At 50.5% G+C, this 19605-nt stretch overlaps 8 protein-coding genes across 8 annotated transcripts; 4 read left to right on the forward strand and 4 right to left on the reverse strand.

The window, feature by feature from the left end:
• Window positions 1-535: 535 nt before the first annotated feature.
• Window positions 536-2570, reverse strand: COCCADRAFT_39267 (uncharacterized protein; the record flags this gene model as incomplete). The annotated part of the gene is made up of 3 exons (XM_007716993.1): window positions 536-605; window positions 763-2175; window positions 2362-2570. The coding sequence occupies 3 exons, from the start codon at window positions 2568-2570 to the stop codon at window positions 536-538; spliced, it is 1692 nt and encodes a 563-aa protein (XP_007715183.1).
• A 1705-nt stretch (window positions 2571-4275) lies between these two features.
• COCCADRAFT_28607 (uncharacterized protein) lies at window positions 4276-5853 on the forward strand (the record flags this gene model as incomplete). Its single annotated transcript, XM_007716988.1, has 4 exons — window positions 4276-4450; window positions 4504-5075; window positions 5143-5480; window positions 5541-5853. The coding sequence occupies 4 exons, from the start codon at window positions 4276-4278 to the stop codon at window positions 5851-5853; spliced, it is 1398 nt and encodes a 465-aa protein (XP_007715178.1).
• A 255-nt stretch (window positions 5854-6108) lies between these two features.
• COCCADRAFT_103773 (uncharacterized protein) lies at window positions 6109-6960 on the reverse strand (the record flags this gene model as incomplete). Its single annotated transcript, XM_007716994.1, has 1 exon — window positions 6109-6960. The coding sequence occupies one exon, from the start codon at window positions 6958-6960 to the stop codon at window positions 6109-6111; it is 852 nt and encodes a 283-aa protein (XP_007715184.1).
• A 2106-nt stretch (window positions 6961-9066) lies between these two features.
• COCCADRAFT_60761 (uncharacterized protein) lies at window positions 9067-9591 on the reverse strand (the record flags this gene model as incomplete). Its single annotated transcript, XM_007716995.1, has 1 exon — window positions 9067-9591. A coding segment is annotated over one exon (525 nt), but the record flags the coding sequence as incomplete, so codon positions are not given.
• Window positions 9592-10758: 1167 nt separating this feature from the next.
• COCCADRAFT_39271 (uncharacterized protein) lies at window positions 10759-13140 on the forward strand (the record flags this gene model as incomplete). The annotated part of the gene is made up of 5 exons (XM_007716996.1): window positions 10759-10879; window positions 10977-11355; window positions 11446-12577; window positions 12628-12840; window positions 12889-13140. The coding sequence occupies 5 exons, from the start codon at window positions 10759-10761 to the stop codon at window positions 13138-13140; spliced, it is 2097 nt and encodes a 698-aa protein (XP_007715186.1).
• A 745-nt stretch (window positions 13141-13885) lies between these two features.
• COCCADRAFT_103718 (uncharacterized protein) lies at window positions 13886-15229 on the forward strand (the record flags this gene model as incomplete). Its single annotated transcript, XM_007716997.1, has 3 exons — window positions 13886-14149; window positions 14222-14600; window positions 14655-15229. 3 exons carry the CDS (start codon window positions 13886-13888, stop codon window positions 15227-15229), a joined length of 1218 nt encoding a protein of 405 aa, XP_007715187.1.
• Window positions 15230-15776: 547 nt separating this feature from the next.
• Window positions 15777-17465, reverse strand: COCCADRAFT_7456 (uncharacterized protein; the record flags this gene model as incomplete). The annotated part of the gene is made up of 5 exons (XM_007716986.1): window positions 15777-16022; window positions 16076-16151; window positions 16205-16523; window positions 16572-17231; window positions 17285-17465. 5 exons carry the CDS (start codon window positions 17463-17465, stop codon window positions 15777-15779), a joined length of 1482 nt encoding a protein of 493 aa, XP_007715176.1.
• Window positions 17466-18420: 955 nt separating this feature from the next.
• On the forward strand, window positions 18421-19563 carry COCCADRAFT_39274 (uncharacterized protein; the record flags this gene model as incomplete). Its single annotated transcript, XM_007716998.1, has 2 exons — window positions 18421-19148; window positions 19257-19563. The coding sequence occupies 2 exons, from the start codon at window positions 18421-18423 to the stop codon at window positions 19561-19563; spliced, it is 1035 nt and encodes a 344-aa protein (XP_007715188.1).
• Between the last annotated feature and the right edge of the window lie 42 nt (window positions 19564-19605).

Below are 19605 nucleotides of genomic sequence, written 5' to 3' on the forward strand. Positions count from 1 at the left end.
TGTGGTGGTGTTGCGTAAGAAGTATTGCGACGTTGTTTTAGTGGGGGAACTGCGGCGCTCGGTGGGGTGCGGCGCTCGGTGGTGAAACACGTTAACGCTAGATTATGTGTGATAACTAGCGTATCATAGTCTGCGTTGCCGAGAACTCTTCTGGACGCATGCATTACTTGTACTTCTAGCTCTTCTGCTTCTGCCCATCGCCCTTGACAATGGTATGTTCCCGCTAGGGTGCTCATGGTTTTTAGCGTATCGGGATGCTCTTTGCCATACACTTTCTTATTCGCCTCAAGTACCTGAACTTGTAGCCTCTCTGCCTCTTTATACCGACCCTGAGTGAAGTGTGCCAACGCTGGATTATGTATGATAGCTAGCGCATTAGGATGCTCGTTACTATAAATTCTTCTTGCCGCATGCATCGCTTTTACCACTAGCTCTTCTGCCTCTAGCAATCGCCCTTGTTTCTTGTACGTCCAAGATAGGTCGTTCATAGCCCTCAGGGTGTCAAGATGCTCTTCTCCAAGCAATCTCCTCGCCTCTACCACTTGGACTTGTAGCTTTTCTGCCTCCCTATATCTTCCGTCAATACGTAGAGTCGTAGCACATCTCTCTGCGAGAAGCAGTCTATTTTTTTCATCAACATCTGTCCAAATATGTGATAGAGCGCTCTGAGTATGCGGAAGTAATCGTCTCCATTTACTTCTGTTTATGTAGTCACCGTTTGGAAATACAAAAAGTAGTTTTGCAATAGCGACTTTAATGCACTCTTCAAGCTTTTCTTCCCTTTGCAGCAGGTTGCGTAGAGCTTGATAGACTGGTCGATGAAGATCCAGCGCAGAATCAGCAGGTCGTCTGATGATGAGCGCATACTTGTCTAGTATCCTGATTGCATCTTCTCTTTTTCGTGTTAGATTTGCCTCTAGGATATCAAGTGAAATATCTTTCCGGTCTAAACATGCAGCGACACATAGATATTGTTCAGCTAGCTCATGCCTATGGAAAAGTTGGCCGACGGAAAGATATAGCGTAGCAGCAATAGGATCTCTCCTGTTAGATTCCTGCAGCTCACCCTTAGAAGAGTCATCACTATCTTCGAGAGCGGGACCTTTGAAACCGTCTAGTTGTAGTCGGTACTCCTGCAATGTCATCCCGCTCGCACTTATACAGGCTATTGCTTGAATGATTGCTAGAGGGAGATATGACAGTTCTCTTAGCAAACATTGAGCTACCTCTTGTTCAGTGGTCGAGAGTGGCCTTGCTAAGCGGATCTGCAACATCCTCAACGCGGTATCGGGTGTTAATGCTCGCATTTCTATGAGGTTTTGTGGAGCGAGAGCTTGAGCTGTGTCGCTGTCTTTGGTAGTAAAGATAATGGAGCACAGCTTGCCCTGTGGAAGAAAGTCGGCCACTGGGTTTGCGGCTTCTGTTGTGGACAACTCGCTAGATAGCAGAGCGGTTTTTTCGATGTTGTCGAAAATCAGCAAACACTGCCGTGTACTGATATCTTCCACGCAGCGTTTTGCAAGTTTCTTCATGTCGACCTGAGCATCGTCCCACCCAGTGATATTGAGTTTCTGCGCAACCCTTGCGCATGAGTGGTAGAGACTATCTGTATCAGTCGCGTTTATCCAGAAAACTGAGCAGTTCTTGCTGTTTCGCTTCATTCTGTGTGCAATCTCAAGTGCGAGCTGAGACTTGCCCGTTCCCCCAGGTCCAACAATCGCTATTGCAGTAGTGGTAGTTTGTTCGTTGGTGAAGAGCTTTGCTTCTAGCTCAGCGAGCTGTTCCTCTCGGCCGACAAATCGGGGGTTTTGGGCGAACGGAATAATCGATGGTACATCACTAGCTTCTTCTAGTTCAGTCTGCAGTCTAATTACTGCACTCTCCTTTCCTTCGCCATACGCGGTAGGCATAGAGACACCAAGAATCCTAAACAGGCAGTACACGATATCTTCCTCCTCCTTTGTTTTGCGGCCGTTGACCCATCTTCTTCGCTTAGATATACTGAATTTATCCAAAGGATCGTTATGTAGTGCCGAGAGCGGGATGCTAGTTATATCGTGCAGTAACTGGCTAAGTGATGCTTTATCGCCTATGCGGTGTCCTTTAACTGAGAAGAACTCGACTGATACTGGTGCAATTAGTTCTTGGAGTGTCCATCCCCTGGTAAACCATTTGCTTCTCTGAAGTAATGCTTCCTAGTCGCTGCGCTGGACTGGCTCTGTTATAGCTGACACTGACACGTCTAATGAGAAGACGTAGCACCGTGTGGCGCGTTTATACTACTTAAATATCGAGTTGATCGCATTCGAGCGTTCTTTGTTATTCTACTTGTTGATATAATATGTATCGATCTAGAAGTACTGTAAATCGTCATGCGCTGCTTTGTGGGCATAAAATTCAAGCTTTCGATTGCCTTGTTCCTTCGTGCCGTAGGTTCCGTCTCTTATGTCCTTAATCAAAACTTCAGAATCGGTCCATCTGTGCGACAGAATGGCGTAAGGCGGAATTGTCTTGCCGTAGAAATCTGTTAAGACGGGCTTTCCCAGCGCGTTGAAATGAAGGAGTCTCATGGCATTAGTGGCATTGGCCTACTCTCTGAAATCCAAGCGTAAACAACGTAGACAGTATCGAGAATAGCAAGGTGTATTGGTAATGAAGAGAACTAGATGGAGAGGGATCAAGATGGGCTACGGTCAAGGCTGCCTGGCGAGGCAGTGCATGCGACCAGGCTAAGCGAATGCTAGACCAACAACTCATAGCAGGAGCAGCCTGGGGCTGAGTATTCAAGCCACAGTCATGCTTGCTGAATATGAAGATAATGACCTGCGTACCGCTCTAAACAACGAGAGAACGCGTAGAAGTTGAGGCCAGCTTCTGCATTTACAGAGGCAGAGCAATATCGTGGTGCTGCCAGGAAGGTGAGGGGGACGCGCGATCGTATGTGACCATGAAAGGTGGAGGAATAGCTACAACTCAGAAAATCTGAAACATTGAGGGAACGTGATGAGATAAGGTAGGCTAAGGTGAAGGATAAGGATCAGAGGCGGTAGACGAGGCTTGCAGCGAGCCTGATGGGGCAGAGGGAGGAGAAAAAGACTATTGAAAAGGCTTCGAGGATCGTATCTCACCAGGCTACATGACTTCAAAATCCATCAAAACCTCTAAAAAATGAATAGAAGGAGTTTCAAGGCTTCTATAAAAGCTATTGAAGAAAAGGAAGCCTATCGTGAGTCCTCGGGGTAGTAAGGCACCTGAGGAAGGTCGTGAAGGCTCACCACTTCAAACCTCACGGCGCAGCCGCGCAATCATGATTCCAACTCAATCTCTATAGATGGATCTATATGTCAAGGCCTGATAGACTTAAGACGCTAGAGTACGGCGATGATAATTCTGTAGCGCGAGTCTATGGCCATATTTATGAGGTTGTCCTGATGAGGCCGCGCGTGCAGGACAGACGTCTCGTGCACGGTGTGGTGGGTCTAGTTACTAAATAGTACTACAAACTAGTACGTAGTGATCCTTGTCATAAGTCGGCCAAGGAACCAGGCTCATGACAAAAACGATCGGTCCAAGCCAAGTCTCGGATCCGATTACACGGACTTAAACCAGGAGTGAGCTGGTATCAGCTAATGGCTGTGGACAAGTACGCCGTCCCAACTAAACATGTCGGATATTGTTGGCCGCCGATGTCACACATGCGACGCTTTGCTTTCCCAAATAAGTCACATCATTGTATTTTTTTAAATAATTTTCCTTCTCTCTCCGGATGATCAAAGGTCGTCGTAAGACCCAAGGGGATGGCCTAGTCCCGAATGATGCTGAGAATAGGTCGGAGAGTTTACGTATCAAAGGGTCCCTCAGTTGACATGATTTATGCTTACCACACAAATTTATTATTATTTTCATCAGAATTCACATCTTATATCAAACAGAATCAGGGGCTTTTCGGAACAATAGCCAGATGGCAAGTTGTCACAAACAACAAGAAGGATTCCATCGTAATGAATCAAGTACTTCTGGTTATTTTTGGCCACGCGGATCTTCCTATTTCGGATTCCGCGTAATAGTAATGGATACATCTTGCGATGAATTTCACCGGTTTCATAATTCATGCACTGATACTTGGATCGTATTCGGATATGTTCAATGATTCATACATTAGATCTGATGATATTTTCTAGTTATATAAAAACCTTATTGTGGCACCAGAATTGAATATTGTTTTTTGATACATCACTACACACCATCACAACGCGCACTATCACTACATTTACAATGACAGTTCCTCAGCCTAAAACAGCAGCATCGACTATGCAGCGCAAACCCCCTACGGGAATGTCTGTGCTGGTAGTAGGCTCTGGATTGGGAGGCTTGACATTTGCAATTGAAGCATATCGACAAGGCCATGATGTCCAAATCATCGAGAAGCGACCCAAGCTTGAAGACTTTGGTAAGCTCCTAATAGCCGCTTGCAAAACAAGTCTAACTGAATTCGCACAATAGGTGAAGCCATGATAATCCAGGCGCCAATTCACAAGGACTTCAAGGCATGGCCAGGCTTTTTAGAGAAGGTGCTTAAACACACAGTCCAACCCTCTGAAATCCATTTGTTCCAGCATAATGGAAAGAGTCTGGGCAATTTTCCACTTGGAACTCCAGAGCTTCCCTCTCTAGCTGTTAATCGACTTGGTATGCACATCGAGCTTGCGCAATACGCGAAAGATTTAGGGATCGAGACTCAATACTCAACTCATGCCGCTGAGTACATGGAGACTGATGATGCCGGGGTTGTGGTTCTGTCAGACGGTCGCAAATTGACTGCAGACGTAGTTGTCGCAGCCGACGGTGTTGGATCGAGGTCATGGAAGTTGATTCTCGACAAGTTCGAGAAGCCCGTCAGCTCAGGGTATGCAATTTACAGGGCAGATTTTCCTACTAGCGACGCTATGAAGAACCCCATCATTGCAGAATACTTCAATGGGGCTGAAACCAGGATGGAGCTACATTTTGGACCGAATGCTCACGGCGTAATAACGAAAATGCCGCATCGTATTTCCTGGGCCTTGACCCACAAAGTAATGTCACCCCCTTGAGATCTAGCTTATGATTTCCTTTCTTTTTCTAATGCTAACATATTTATAGGATACCGGGCATGCAAAGGAAGATTGGTGGTGGACTACCTCAGCAGACGATGCATTACCATTCGTGGAGACATGGTCACCGTTCGTGAAAGAGATTATCAAATTTACGCCAGGTAATTCGTGCATTGACTGGCAGTTGATGTGGCGCAACCCGCAACCAAAGTGGGTTTCACCAAAGGGACGCGTAGTTCAGATTGGTGATTCCGCACACACGTTCTTGCCCAGCTCTGCAAGCGGTGCTAGTATGGCCATGGAGGATGGTTTCTCGCTTGCAGCTTGTCTGCAGATGGCCGGGAAGCAAGAAATACCTCTTGCCAATCGAGTTCACAACAAGCTAAGGTAGGCCATCGAGTCCCTATTTCTACTACAGATATTTTTATATAGTACTAAATGTAATAGATTTGAGCGTGTTGCATGCGCCCAAAAGATGGGCTTCAAGAATCGCCAGAAGTTCCATACCTCCGATTCTGCCAACGCTGAGGAGAACCCAGAAAGCATTGGGAATTTCACTGGGCAATGGCTTTTGCGTCACGACCCCGTGGGGTACGCTTACGACAACTTCCAAGCTTGCGCAGACCATTTGCTCTGGAGAACTGAGTTTAAGAATACAAATCTCGTACCAGGGCATACTTTCAAACAGTGGACCGTGACGGAATTTCTTGAAGCTCAAGAGCAAGGCAGGGTTGTTGAGGAAGATGGAGACTGGTCCTAGTGAAAAGGACCTTTGTACTTGCTAGTAAAGACATAAGCTATCTTCTTCAAGAATTAGACATTTCACTCATTGGGCAGTATATAGAGTAGACAGTAAGTTTCATCCTTGCTAAATCAAACTTTTATCTTTCGAAACAGGAACTACGAGATAGTTTGGGGCTGATATTCATCCTCTATTACCCAATCACAAACCATATTTAACATTATTCTTAACAAATGCAGCACATACACACATCCAATCCCCCCCCCCCCCCCTTCATCTATTAGATATTACCCCCTCCCTCACCCCCTCCAACATCCACCTCGCCTCTTCAAACCTCCAAACCGCATCTTCATACTCCCTCTTCTTCCCCTCCATCTCCAACCTCCTGACATTAAACTCGTGCACAGCACGCTGTGCCGCACTCAGATCCGTCTTTGCACCCCAACTTCCACTTCCCTCACCCTCTGCCACTTCCCTCCCCTGCTGCTGCTGTCCATCCAACCCAAACTCCACACTCGCACTCACACCCGCACTCCCAAGCTCATCCCTCAACCGTCTAAACAACGGCGTAAAACTACTCAGCACCGCCCCTTCCGCCTCCGCCTCCGCAACCGCAGATATGCCACTCTGGGCCGTAACAATCGGCGCCAGCTCCACCCGTCGCTTCTGCATCAAATACCCCTGCGCCTGCACCTCTTCCCTTGCTGCCATGTCCTCAATCGAATTCCGCACACCCTCTCCATTCTGCTCTCGTTCAGATGCGTACAAGTAGACAGAGTCGGCACGATCCCTCTGAGCCTCACCCGTCAACCCAACACAGCTCATCTTCCGCGCACTCCCACACGCCTTCTCCACATCCCCCACTTCCAGCATTCCAGCTGCACCGCCTCTCTCGCGCATCCTCGCTTGAAAATACGTATTTAACAGGTTATACGCCCGCTCGCGCTGGCCGAGGGTCAGGGTGGAGAGGCGGTGTATGGCGGTGAGCAGGGTGGTCGAGAGGTGTGTTGGGGGCAGGTTGGCAAGAAGGGAGGGCGGGATGAGGTGGGGGTCTGATGGGGGGATTGACCAGTTTTGGCGTATGGAATGGAGGAGGTGGGAGGGTGGTGGTGTTGTTGGGTCCATTTTGTGTGTGTGTGGATTTTGTTTTCGGAGATTTGAGCGGGAGCTTTTTGGGTTTTTTTGATGGTTTGGAGGGATGTTTGGGGTGTTTGGGACAAAGGAGGGGTTTAAGATATAAAGATGTTTGTAAAACGAGGCTGAGTCTTTGTTCGTGGGTTGGGGTGGAAGTGTGGCTTTGTTAGGTTGGGGGTGGGAAAGTGGCTGAGACTGAGTAACAAAAATGTAAAGAGACACTGTGCAAATCATGAACGGTTGCTGAAGAGAATCTTGAAATGTGCTTCAAATAGTATTCGATAAGTTAAGAGCAATTGGTCTATGAACAAAGATTCTAACGTGCGACTTGGCAGTCTATAGAATACATGCAATCGAGTAAACGCTAAACAGAAATGGAGATGGTACAGGTCATAGTGCTTCAAGTCATGAATGCGAGGGAGAAAGATCGAGAGATGAAGCCGAGGAGATTCAGAAAGAATCACAACTCTATCTTCGTCCCAAGGTCAGCTTTGGCGGGTTATGCTCATACTTACAACGAGCATTTGTGCAACCAAAGGGAGTACTTTGCCACTTACAAAGCTTACTCGATGTAGGGGCTATCCTCGGCTTGTTCTTTTTGCTAGCGGCTTTGAGAATTCCATGCAATTGTTTTCCGAGATTCGTCTGTGATTTAGGCTGATTCTGGTATTGTTGCAAACCACCTTGTGACCCATCGCTAGAATCGTCTTGGGCGAAGAAAAGCGGGTCATGGCTGTTATTACATGTTTCATCTGTAAACCTACAGCTGCCTTTGGCGAAGAATGGGCACGGTTTGTGGGCATACATGCAATTTCGGCCTTCATTGCACCTACCACGCAAGTAATTCTGACAGGCCTGCTTTCTTTGTTGGCCCGACTGATAAGGTCCTTGACCGAACCCTGACGGGGCGCTCAACTGACTGAATTGAGGACCACCTTTGTGCGAATTGGGATCAAAAAAGTTAGGCACGGGAGCAATCTTTTTACCGGAGTTCATCGTGGTGGGAGCGAACCTCACCTTTGGCCCACTTGGCACTATTGGAGGCGCATGTTCCGTCAGTATCGGCGGCTGCATGTTTCCGAATGGACTCTGTCCAGTCATTGGGTTCGGATCTTGCTGTGGGTAGTCATCAAGACTCATTAGGTCTACCTCGGAATATTGAGAGGGTTGGGATTGAGCGTCACGTTGCCCAAGGAAGAAGGGGTCGTGGCTTCTATTGCACTTCTCCCGATACTTGCAATTGCCACTCAACCAATGACGGCAAGGTTTATGGAGAAGCTGGCATTTCTTGCCTCGTCTACATGTGCCCAGTTTGAAGTCACGACAAGCTTCTTTAAAGAAACCGTACGGATTTGCATGCTGTTGTGCAGTTGTGTCTTGAACCGAATGGTTGGCAAATGGGTTAGTATTCCCAGGGTTGAATGGATTCGGGGCTGGAAAACCACCTGAACTAGAGATGGACTTCTCATTAATATCCATCCTGTCAGAATTCTGATCTATGTCCATTGGGAAGTTCCAAGGTTGAGGTGCAGGGAAGCTGCCGGCAGTTGGCACGTGGCTGCCAGCAAGTACACTCGCCATTGCATTAAGCCGTTCGGTTGTTTCTGCCAAAATCTGGCTGGTGTTTGCCGTGACGTTGATGCACCTTGTACACTCAGCGTCAACAGCCATTTTTATTCGCTCGATTTCACTGTTTTGCCGGGCGATGTGCTCGCAATATTCTTTCCGAATCTGGGATGCTACTGCAACCCATCTCTCCTCTTTCAAGCTGTTTTCTGCCTTTTGTTGTGCAGAGGTTGCCTCTAACACACTGATGTTTTGGGTGATCAGCGTGCGTGCTGTCTCGACTTGTTGGAGCTGCTCTTCCAAGAGACCTACCTTGTCTGCCAACAGACCTACCCTGTCTGTCACCAGATCTACTCTCTCTGTCACCCGACTTACCTGCTCCATGCCTTGTTCTAGGAGTTTCTCTATTGATTCTGTATCGGCATCGTTCTGAGGCGGTGGGTTTAGTGGAGGCTTCGCAGTGGCTCTCTCGCCCTCCTGCCGAAGTGTGTCCATGACTGACGCCCTCTGATGGGCCGAAAGCTCTATGGAAGGGGGTGGGGGGTTAAGCCAGGTCTCGATATCCACGACTGTATGCGTGAGATCACCAAGAAAGTGGTAGTGCTTGGAGCTCGCGACGAAATCCCGCACCATTGGAAGACAGGCTTTGGGCAGTGGCGTGTATGGTATGATGGTGCGCCACTTGACACCTTTGGCCAAAGACAAGTGGAGACCAGAGAGACAGTCACGTATAGCAGTGACGGCATCGAGGTCGATCTGGGCATTAGCAGTGATAGCACCTTTGATGAAAAGCAGGTCACATTTGACCGATTCGTAGTGTTGGAGAAACGCATCGACCAGTGCGATCTTGTCATGTCTGGATCGGGGGGTGATGTTTGCAAGACGAGGGATCAAGTGGCGAGCTGCCGTACCTTTTCTGAATTGCCCCTTGGCATGTGCATAGGTGAACATGCAGGTAAGGTCTTGCTGATAGTCTTGTCGGGCATACGAAGTATAGTCAGTGATGCCAGCTTCTTGTTGGCGCAACATGTGTGCCTCAAAACACAAGCGAGCCATGTACTGGTGAGTGTTATTAGGATGATGGGGGTGAAGAGTGCGTCTAGTACCTTTGGGTTATATTCGTCCTTGTCATGGCGTCTCTTCTTGGAGGGAGCTGATGAGGAATCGGGGTCAGGCTTTGTGAGATTATGGTTAGTGAAGCGTAAGCTGGCTGGTGCTTTAGGGGAAAGAGCATACGGAGGTGGAGTCATCGGGAGAGTCTTGCCGCTTCCTCTTCATGGATGTTCTGGGAAGTTCATGTATCTGATGTGTGTCGATGCTGGCGTCACTGTCAGGGGTGGGAGAGGCTTGGTCGGTCATTTTGATTCATATGTTGAAAAGACTAGTTTTTGGGTATACTGAGGCGGGTATAGGAGGCACAAATTGATAGGGACGGAGCGAGTTTGTGGAGAGTGAAGGCAAGACATGGTTTTGGGGAAAGAGCGAGTGGCTTGGCGGGTGGGTCCGTGTTGTGACACAGTGCAGGTCAGCAATCAAAGAGCAGCGCGTGAAAGATGACAGCTGACAAGGGCAGCAAGGCAAACAAGATATTGTTCAGGCAGTGTAAGACGGGAGGTGCACAATGCAGGCGTGAAGAAAGGCCAATGTGAGTGTTGTGGTGGAGGTGGCTCGTCAATGACGCGGACAAGGGCTCGGGGGGGGGAGAAACATTGGGAGGGCCGACCTTGTGCGCTATCCCAAGACTGCGACGACAAAGAGAGGAACCAAGCATTTGGGGTAAGGGAAACCCCGCAATCAACCCCAACACAGCACACAGCGCCGTTCCTTGCCTAGAGCATAGGCCCGGACGCCGGCGCAGAGGGCAGAAGAGGAAACATGTGAGTGTCGATGGCCAGGGGGCGGTGGAGGAGGAGCGGGAGGCGAGAGGCGATGAAGGGAATGGAATTAAAAAAAAGGGCAAAAAAGAAGAAGAAGAGAAAAAATGATGAAAATGATGAAAGTGATGAAAATGATTACAACGACGAGGACCATGATGAAGGCGCGAAGAGAGAAGAGACGAGGAGCGACGGGCGGAAAGGGGGCAGGCAAGGGCAGGCAAGGGCAGGGCAGGCAAGGCGGGCGGCCGGGATAAGGCCTCAGAGTCCGTGGTGGCTCTCAGGCAGTGGGCAGTCAAGGTGCCGTTTGTCGTCCTCGTTGCTGAGCCATGCCCTCAGCATCGTCAACATGCGCAATCCCGTAGCCTGTGTGTCCTGCCGGTCGGCCAAGCAGAAGTGCATCCACGAGGACCGGCCGCCGTGCGACAGATGCAAGCAGAGCGGGCGGGCCGACGCGTGCGAGTTCCCAGGTAGGTTGTTGTTGTGGTGGTGGTGGCCGTGGCGAGGCTGCTGGGGCCGTGTGTGCGTGTGTGAGTGTCTTCTGATTCTGACTGACCGTGAGAGCAGCGCCCGGAACGAGTGCCATCCACCGCAAGCCCAAACGGCCACGGCACTCTGAAGACGCAGGCGATACGCCGCCCTCGCTGCCACATGCAAATGCACACCACTCCACCTCCTTCGCCGCGCCCCAGCAGGGCCGCCGCAATGACGTACCCGTGCCGGTCGGCATCGCTGCCGCTACACAGGCCTCGCCGACGGCGGCATCTGCTGCTGCCCTGCTCGACGGCCTCGATCCCTTCGACCTGCTGACCGACGAGGTCAAGAACAGCTACCTGCGCTGCTCCTACAAGTGGAGCTTCCACCATACCCCCACGCTGCTGCTGCGCATCCGCGACCGCACCCTCGAGCCATGGATGGCCTGGGCGATGCTGGCGCTCGCCATCCGGTATGTCCGCCCTGCCTGCCTGACTGCCTGCCTGCCTCACCCAACACCAACACGAGCACACTGCTGACTCTCCCTCCCTTCCCCTGGTAGCTTCGTCAAAGACCCTCCCCCGCCCTTCCGCACCCAGACTGAGGCCAGCAATGCCTACGCCGCCCATGCCCGCCAGATTCTGCAGCAGGACCTCGAGACGCCCTCCATCAGCCGCGTCCAGGCCCTCCTCATGCTCACTGGCCATGACTGGGGCGCCGGCAATGGCAGACGCGCCTGGATCTACCTTGGCATGGCCATCCGCCTCGTCGAAGTCATGGACCTGACCCGCGAGACGGGCATCCCCCGCAACCGCGTCCCGACCCGCGAGGAGTTCATCGAGGCAGAGGTCCGCCGCCGCACTGCCTGGACCTGCTTCCTCATGGACTCGTTGCTGAGCGGCGGTAAGGGCCGTAAGAGGTCATTGACCGCCGCAGACATGTCCATCCAGCTGCCCTGCGAGCGCGAGGACTTTGTCTTTGGCGAGCCCAAGTGCACCCCCCAGCTCGACAACACGAAGCGCACACCCCCTGTGGCCCTGCCCATTGGCGAAATCGGCATCATTGGCTACAGCATGCGCGCCGCAAACATCTGGGGCAAGGTCGCCCGCTGGGCTTGCAACGAGGACCTGAAGACGGAGCTCCCCTGGTCCTCATCGTCGCAGTTCCAACAGCTCATCTACGAGCTCGAGGGCTGGAAGTCGTCCCTGCCCCAGCGCCTCCAGTACGATCTCTTTACCATTCACAGTCACAATGCCGTTGAGCAAGGCCAAGCCTACTGTTACATGCACTGCATCCACTTTATGAGCTACATGTTCTTGCATCGCGCCTATCTGCCCGTTCTCGGCCCCCATCAGAATGGCGCTGGTGCCGAGGAGAAGCACAACGCCTACGATGAACATCGCGACATGTGGAAAAAGTGGGAGAGGTCTTCCCGGAGAGAGCTGTTCAAGGACGCCGTCATGGTCCTCGACATGCTCGAGGAGATGCGCACGTTCGGTGTCTATTTCCTCCGCGGACTAGTCCCTTGGGTCGGCTTCACCATTTACACTGCCGTCGGCGCCATGCTGTACTCTTTCAACTTCCCCAGTGGTGACGACGACCCTCGCTGGCAGGAAAAGGCTCGAAAGAGCGTCATCCAAGGCTGCAACTTCCTCAAGGAGATGAAGACACAATGGCCAATGGCTGAAACATGGGCAAGTATATGCTATAATGGCAATTGAATGCATGCTAACAAACCCTCAAGTTTGACACCATCAGGCGCATGCAAGCCTACTACCGCTCCGTGTTGGGCCAGGATGGCCCAGCGTCTCCAGAAGAACGCCAAGCTCTCCGCCACGCCATGATTGACTACGGCGCGCTGCAGCCATCACCAGTACAGAAGCCAAGTGAATCTTCTAGAGTTCATGAGTCTCCTTTGGCTCCCTCGGTCCACTCGCCCACGGATCATCAGATTCATGTGAGCTCCCCTGAATCATTCTACAAACTCTGCTAACCCCATCGCCAGCGCAAACCCATAATCGCAAACCTTACAAACCCCTCGCAGAGCAGCCCAATGCCTACCACGGCCGCTACGCCCAGCAGTTACACTCCCAATGTGTCCTGGAACACACCACCAGCAGTTCCACCTCTTGAAGCAGACGAGACTTTCAACCTTGATTCCTTTGACCTGACAAACGAGGAGCTCGAGGCCATGATGATGAATGCTACCCAAGAATTCTGGGCCAGTTTTCCAGGTGAGGTTGGAGTTGGATACTAGGTGGTGGGGTTTCGTATTTTCAAGTCAGCGTAAAAGTTCGGCTTCTTGTAGGATAGGTTGTTTTGGCGCATGAATTTTTTCCCCGCAATACTGACAATTATAATGTGCGTTTCTCTGTATCAATGCGGCGAGAAGAAGGGTTTAATTTTTGTCGGCATGTCTTCTTTTAGTCTCGATACATACAGATTGCCTGTTTTAAAGTTAGCTAACACAGCCATGGATTTTACCTGGGCATCGAGTACAGTACGCTACTTAAAAGTATTTCTATCGCAATTCTACATATCAGTGTAGTCATACCCTGACGCTAGCCGAACTTCGCTTATGCATGCGGGTCTCGGTCCACTGTATGCTTTACAAACATGTATGGCTTGTCTTTCCAACTATGCTGAAGCCTCACATCTAATTTCGTTCGCAATGACATCATCTGTACTTCGATATTGCTAATACCCATTTTCACCGACTTGAACACTCGACAACACAGCTGCCAAGTGCAACATTGTACAGCCTAACAGAGACGGCTGCTTGGCAGACAGCAAGGTACTCGCTCACGCACGCAAAAATTGATTTCTTAATTAACACATCTGACCTCAACTGAATGCATGCCTTTTCTCTGGTTCATTAGAAGATGCGATCGTCCTTGCTGCTACTAATTCTAGCTGGGGTAGCATCGGCTTCGCTTGGAGCTGCCGATGGTACAAGCCAAGCTAGCACAACCCAACATCCCGAAAATGTACCGGCGCTGGAGATGGATGAGGCCACGGCAGCTATTGCAAATGCACAGTCAGTACAAAATCCATTAATGATGGGCGCGATGCCATCAAGTCATGTGCCAAGAACAGCCCGCCACAGACATGAGAAAGCTCATCTCATGAAGCGGATGGATCGAAAGAGCGGGAAATGGACAACGAATCATGCACGATACAGACTACTCGAGGCACTTTGGGCATACACCCGATATCGTGAACGACACATGGCCGAGCTTGATCGATGGCGAACCTTGTACAAGAGCGTGAGCAAAAAGCAGATGAAGGCATGCTATTCGGATTGACATGTACCTGAGATAGAACTAATCACTTTGCAGACACTAGAAAATACTATTGGATACAGGAAGAAGCTAGATGAGATTGAGAGATTGATTCTTACCAACGCAGCCATTTGCAGGGACATGGTACAGCATGCCATGCAGTTCTACGGCATCGAGCAGAAAGAGCTCGATGATCACATGTCACTGGCAGAGAAGGACGGGCGTCAAGCAGATAGATTTGCTACGTCGCAAACGCTAAAACACTATGTGCGAGACTGGGCAGACGAGGGGCTGAAGGAGAGAAACGAAGCCTTTCCGTGCATTTTGAGTACTCTAGAAAGTATCAAGTCAGAATACCCAGAAGACACTAAACTCAGCGTCTTACTCCCCGGCTCCGGACTAGGTCGCCTCGGCCACGACATCGCCAACCTAGGGGGTCCGTATTTCCCCTCCTCCTCCCCCCACACTTCCCACTAAATCTCTCCCCCAGCAGGCTTCGAAGTAACCCTCAACGAATGGTCCATGCTCATGAACATCGGCTACCGCTACATGGACTCCCAAACCACCCCCAACACACTAACCTTCCACCCTTTTATCGACGCAATGTCGCACCACGCCACAAAGTCCGACATGCTGCGCCCCATCTCCGCCCCAAACATAGCACCGCACCCAGACGTCCTCCTCGTCGAAGGCGACTTCACCACCGTTCTCGCCGACAAAGAAGGAACCTTCGATATCATTGTCACGCACTTCTTCATCGACACCGCGCGAAATCTAATGTCCTATTTCGATACCATATCGCGCCTCTTGAAACCGGGGGGTCACTGGATCAACTTTGGTCCGCTGCTCTATGGCACCGGTCCTTTTGTCCAGCTTTCCCTGGAAGAGATTATAAGGGTTGTGGAGGCCATGGGGTTTGCGTTTGAGGATCTAGGAGAGGAGTGTGGGGAGTTGACGTTTGAAGGGGGGAAGGTGAGGAGTAGGGAGGCGGAGTATGGGTTTAATGTCAAGGCGTTGACGAGGTATGCGTATTTGGCGCAGGTTTGGAGGGTGAGGAAGGTGTGAAAGACTGATCCCCCTGGGGATGACTAAGCTGGTGGAGGTGGAGGGTGTGGAAAGGGGAGGGGTATGGGGGAAAAGGTATCTTGGTGTGGTTGTTTTTTTTAAAGACGATCTCACGTGATATCATAGGTACACGACATACTATACTTGGATTGAAGAATCAATATCTGGGAGCTAGTCATGTACTTACCGTTTTTTTTCTCCACTTATTAAGCGTAGTATCAGATCCTTTGCCAAGACGATTGACAGGAGGACCCTTATTCTTGGCATGCATGTAGTAGTTACTACGATTGTGGAGATGTTGGACTAATATTTCTGATTTGTTTGTTTTTGGATACGGTGATGATATGTGGGGTTTCTGATCCTAACCCTAATCCTAGCCTGAAGGTTGACCTTGACTCTGACTAGGGTAATTCAGACATTTCACTGCACTGAGAAAGAATTCCAGGAAGCATGTTACGTTTACGCAGCATGAAAGTCACGCAGGTGATAATATTCAAAATATACATCATAACCTTGATGATTTATTGCACCGTATCCTGGTCATAGCTCATAGCTCTACTTCCTTCACATCCGATATCTTCTCCACTCGCTCCGTATCGTTGCTCTTCTCCAGCAACTCGGAGTGGCTCTCCCCGTGAGAAAAAAGACGGTCAACGTCTTCGAGTTCCAAGCCCCTGGTCTCAGGGAAGAACAGGTAGATGATGGGGACCCAGAGAGCGTTGAGGACGGCGAAGATGATGTATGTGCGCCATCCGATGTTGCTGATAGCGTGGGGTGTGATTTGCACAATGATCTAGCAATGTATTAGCACATTTATTTAATCATTCAGAATATGCTCAAACTTACGTAGTTGCAAATCCAGTTCGCTGCCGTCGAAATAGCTGAACCACGCTGACGTAGGCGGAGGGGAAGGATTTCAGATCTGCTTCAAGTCAGTTTCTTGCCGCCTTGAATATTCAGCGGGGATAAACTTACGGGTACACCCAAACGGTGGCTTGGAAACCAATGGTGAACGCTCCCTGGAAGATGAATAGCATGGCAGCTGCAGCGATACCCGCACCATGAGCCGAGGCAGTCTTGAATTGCACCTGGTAGATAAGAGCAGCTTGTACTGCCATGACGGCCGCCATGACGCTGATCATGGATAGCAGGAGCGGGCGTCTGCCGATCCTGTCAATTAGGAACCAGGGGATGAAGGATGCGACGAAGAACCAGGTTTGCAGGAAACCACTCATGAGGGCGGACATGTGAGTGTCGAATCCGATGCTCTTCTCAAAGAGAGTGCCAGAGTAGTCTGTATCTCATCAGTAGAGTTTTGTGGTATTGCTAATACAGAACTTACAGATGATAGCGTTGATACCACCGAGTTGCTGGAACATCTGAATAGCACAAGCAATCAAGAAACGCCTCCTCGACTTGATAGGGTCGCTCCTGAAGATATCCTTCCAGCCAGCTTGTCGCGACGCCTCGTAGGCAACGGTTTCAGTAATGGTTTGGTGGAGTCTCTGGACTACAGCGTCGTTTTCGCTGGTACCTTGGATGCGTGCCAACACCGACAGACACTCTTCTGAGCGATCGTGTGACGCGAGCCATCGAGGTGTCTCGGGGATGACTGTTGTAAGGAAGAGAATGCTGAACAGAATAATGCATTGAAGGATGGTCGGAATTCTCCAAGCATAGCTCGAGGTGTGGTTGACAAAACCGTAGTCGATCCAGTATACGAGGAAAATACCAAAGTTCAAAGTGGAAAGTTGTGCGCAGACGTAAACACCGCGGCTGGTCTTCGGACTGAACTCGGCTTGCATGACGGGCACCGTAGAGTTTATTATACCGAGTCCGACTCCAGAGACGATGCGGCCGACAATGAGATGGGCTCGGCCAAATGCGGTGGCTTGTAGAAGGGCGCCGATCATACTGATTACGGCTCCGATGGCGACACTCTTGCGGCGACCAAGGTTCTCTCCGAAGAAAGCTGTGGCCATGGCTCCGACAAAGCAACCAACTATAGTCGCTCATTAGTATGTGTCCAAGTCTATAATTTCTCTGGTCACTTACTCTCAAAAATAGCAACAATAGTTCCAATCATGTCCGACGACGGATTATCAAACGTCTTCCTGAACGCCGGCGCACCGACCAGACCGCCCATGAGTCCATTGTCGTACCCAATCAACATGAACCCGAGGGAGGTAAGAAGATTAACAGTGAGCAAAAGCGCTCGACCCTTGAGTTCAGGCATGATGGAAGAAAGGTTCTCAACTGCGGTTTTGTTCGAATGTGCCAAGTTCACATCCACCGCTGAGTGGGAGGAATATGCGAAAAGAGTTTCTTCACAAGGTGCATGCATGGACGTCTTCCCATCTCATATATATACATGGACCTTGAGAAACGGTCCTTCTGGAAAGCATGGGTCGCGATCGCGAGTTTGCGGGGCCCCCTTCCCCATGGGTACGGCAAAGTCATACATATCCCGCGGGTTTTGGTGGCCTCTGGGGTAATGCTGGGGTCTAGCCCGTTTGTCTAACGCCCTAGAGGATGCTACATACGGCAAGTGTCGATTCGAGGCGGTGATCGAGTCAGTCGCTAGTAACCGGGCTAGTTGGGTGGGCGAAGCCGTTCAAGGTCATGGTATACTAGATCGTGCTATCCACACGCACATGCTAGGCGTAGGAAGGTTTAGATGGAGGCTGCCCGCCATGTCATCCAGCCAACTTAGTTCCGAACGCGTATTTGCACGTAATGATTCGGCCCTAGGGTAAAGCCGTTTTTTTCAGCCAACCAGTGCTCGTGGACTGCTTTACCTGCCCTCTATTAATCTGACCGACGCAGGACCGAAACTCCGGCGTTGCTCTGGGTCCAGCGCATCACGAACCCTTCCAACCCCGTAAAAAGCCTGCTTCAAACGCCGCGCCGACCGGCAAACTAAAGCACTTAGAAGAAGCTTTGTCGGCGATTGAATCATCAAAAACCGCGCCAGTTCGTCCCGTCGCGTGATCGTTATCCTGCTCGTTCAAACGCCGACTCAACGCTCGCCAACACGCCCGCTCGCGTGTTATAACAAGTTGCCCTCTTGCGAAAGCTGACGGTCCGGGGTAAAAGCCTCAACCGACACGCACGACCGAAACCTTATTCCTACACTAATTCACCCAAATCCGTCTAGTGCATATCCCTAAAAAAAAACACGTTCCTCAGCAATGAGTCCCAATCCCTCGTGGTTGCGGATCTACGACGAGGCAGCCAAAGATCTCTTCAGCCACGACCCCAAACTCGAAGTGCTACTCGAAGATGACAAGTGCCCGTTTGCCCACGAAGCCGGCGTTTTCATTCCTGAGGAAAACTGCCTTTTCGTGACGAGCAACCAGTACCAGCACCCTGCTACGGGAAAAACCCACATCCACGTCTCGCGCATACAGCTGCCTGCGGATGCCACCAGGACCGACGCAAAGTACGCCGAGGTCAACGTCAAAAACGTGCACATGGCCAATGGCGGCGTAAACTATCAAGATGGCATTCTATTCTGTTCGCAGGGCACACTCGATACACCCGGCGGCATAGCCTACATGCGCTGTTCAAATCCCCTTTCCTCGTCATCTACTGTTACTACTTACGAAGCCAAACTTCTCGTCAGCGACTTCCACGACCGACCCTTTAACTCGCCTAACGACGTCGTCGTGCACTCTGACGGCTCAATTTGGTTCACAGACCCCAACTATGGGTTTGAGCAGAAGATTCGGCCCAAGCCTAGACTGCCGAATCAGGTGTATCGGTTTGATCCTGCTACGGGGGGTATACGCGCTGTGGCGGATGGGTTTGGGAGGCCAAATGGGATTTGTTTTAGTCCTGATGAGAAGGTTGTGTATGTGACGGATACGGATTGGATTCATGGGGATGGGTCGACGGATGATGCGAGGGTGTCGCATATGTAAGTTCTGTATTCCACTTTACCTTTTTTTCCCAGGGAGGAGTGATGTTAGTCATTCTCACTGGTTTCTGGGTGCTGTGATGACAATTTTCTGACAAGTGGTTGTAGATATGCGTTTGATGTGCAGACTTACTCTGGCCAACCGTTTTTGACTAACCGACGGCTATTTGCCATGGCCGATACTGGTGTTCCGGATGGCATCAAGTGCGATTTGGATGGCAATGTCTACAGTGGATGTGGAGATGGACTGAACATCTGGTCTCCCGGTGGTGTTTTGCTGGCAAAAGTCCTGGTTGACGGCGGTGTCGCCAACTTTTGTTTCGGTAAAGACGGACAAGTCTTCTTGCTGAACGAAACCAAGCTGTGGAGACTGCAGTTGCACCAACGCTGCAAAGGCGCGTTATTGAAACTTTGAGCTCATGCGTTTCTCGACCGTTATCACCTGTGCTGCTTCTTA

The sequence above is a fragment of the Bipolaris zeicola genome (genome assembly GCF_000523435.1).
Source record: "Bipolaris zeicola 26-R-13 unplaced genomic scaffold scaffold_161, whole genome shotgun sequence".
Taxonomy (NCBI): domain Eukaryota; kingdom Fungi; phylum Ascomycota; class Dothideomycetes; order Pleosporales; family Pleosporaceae; genus Bipolaris; species Bipolaris zeicola.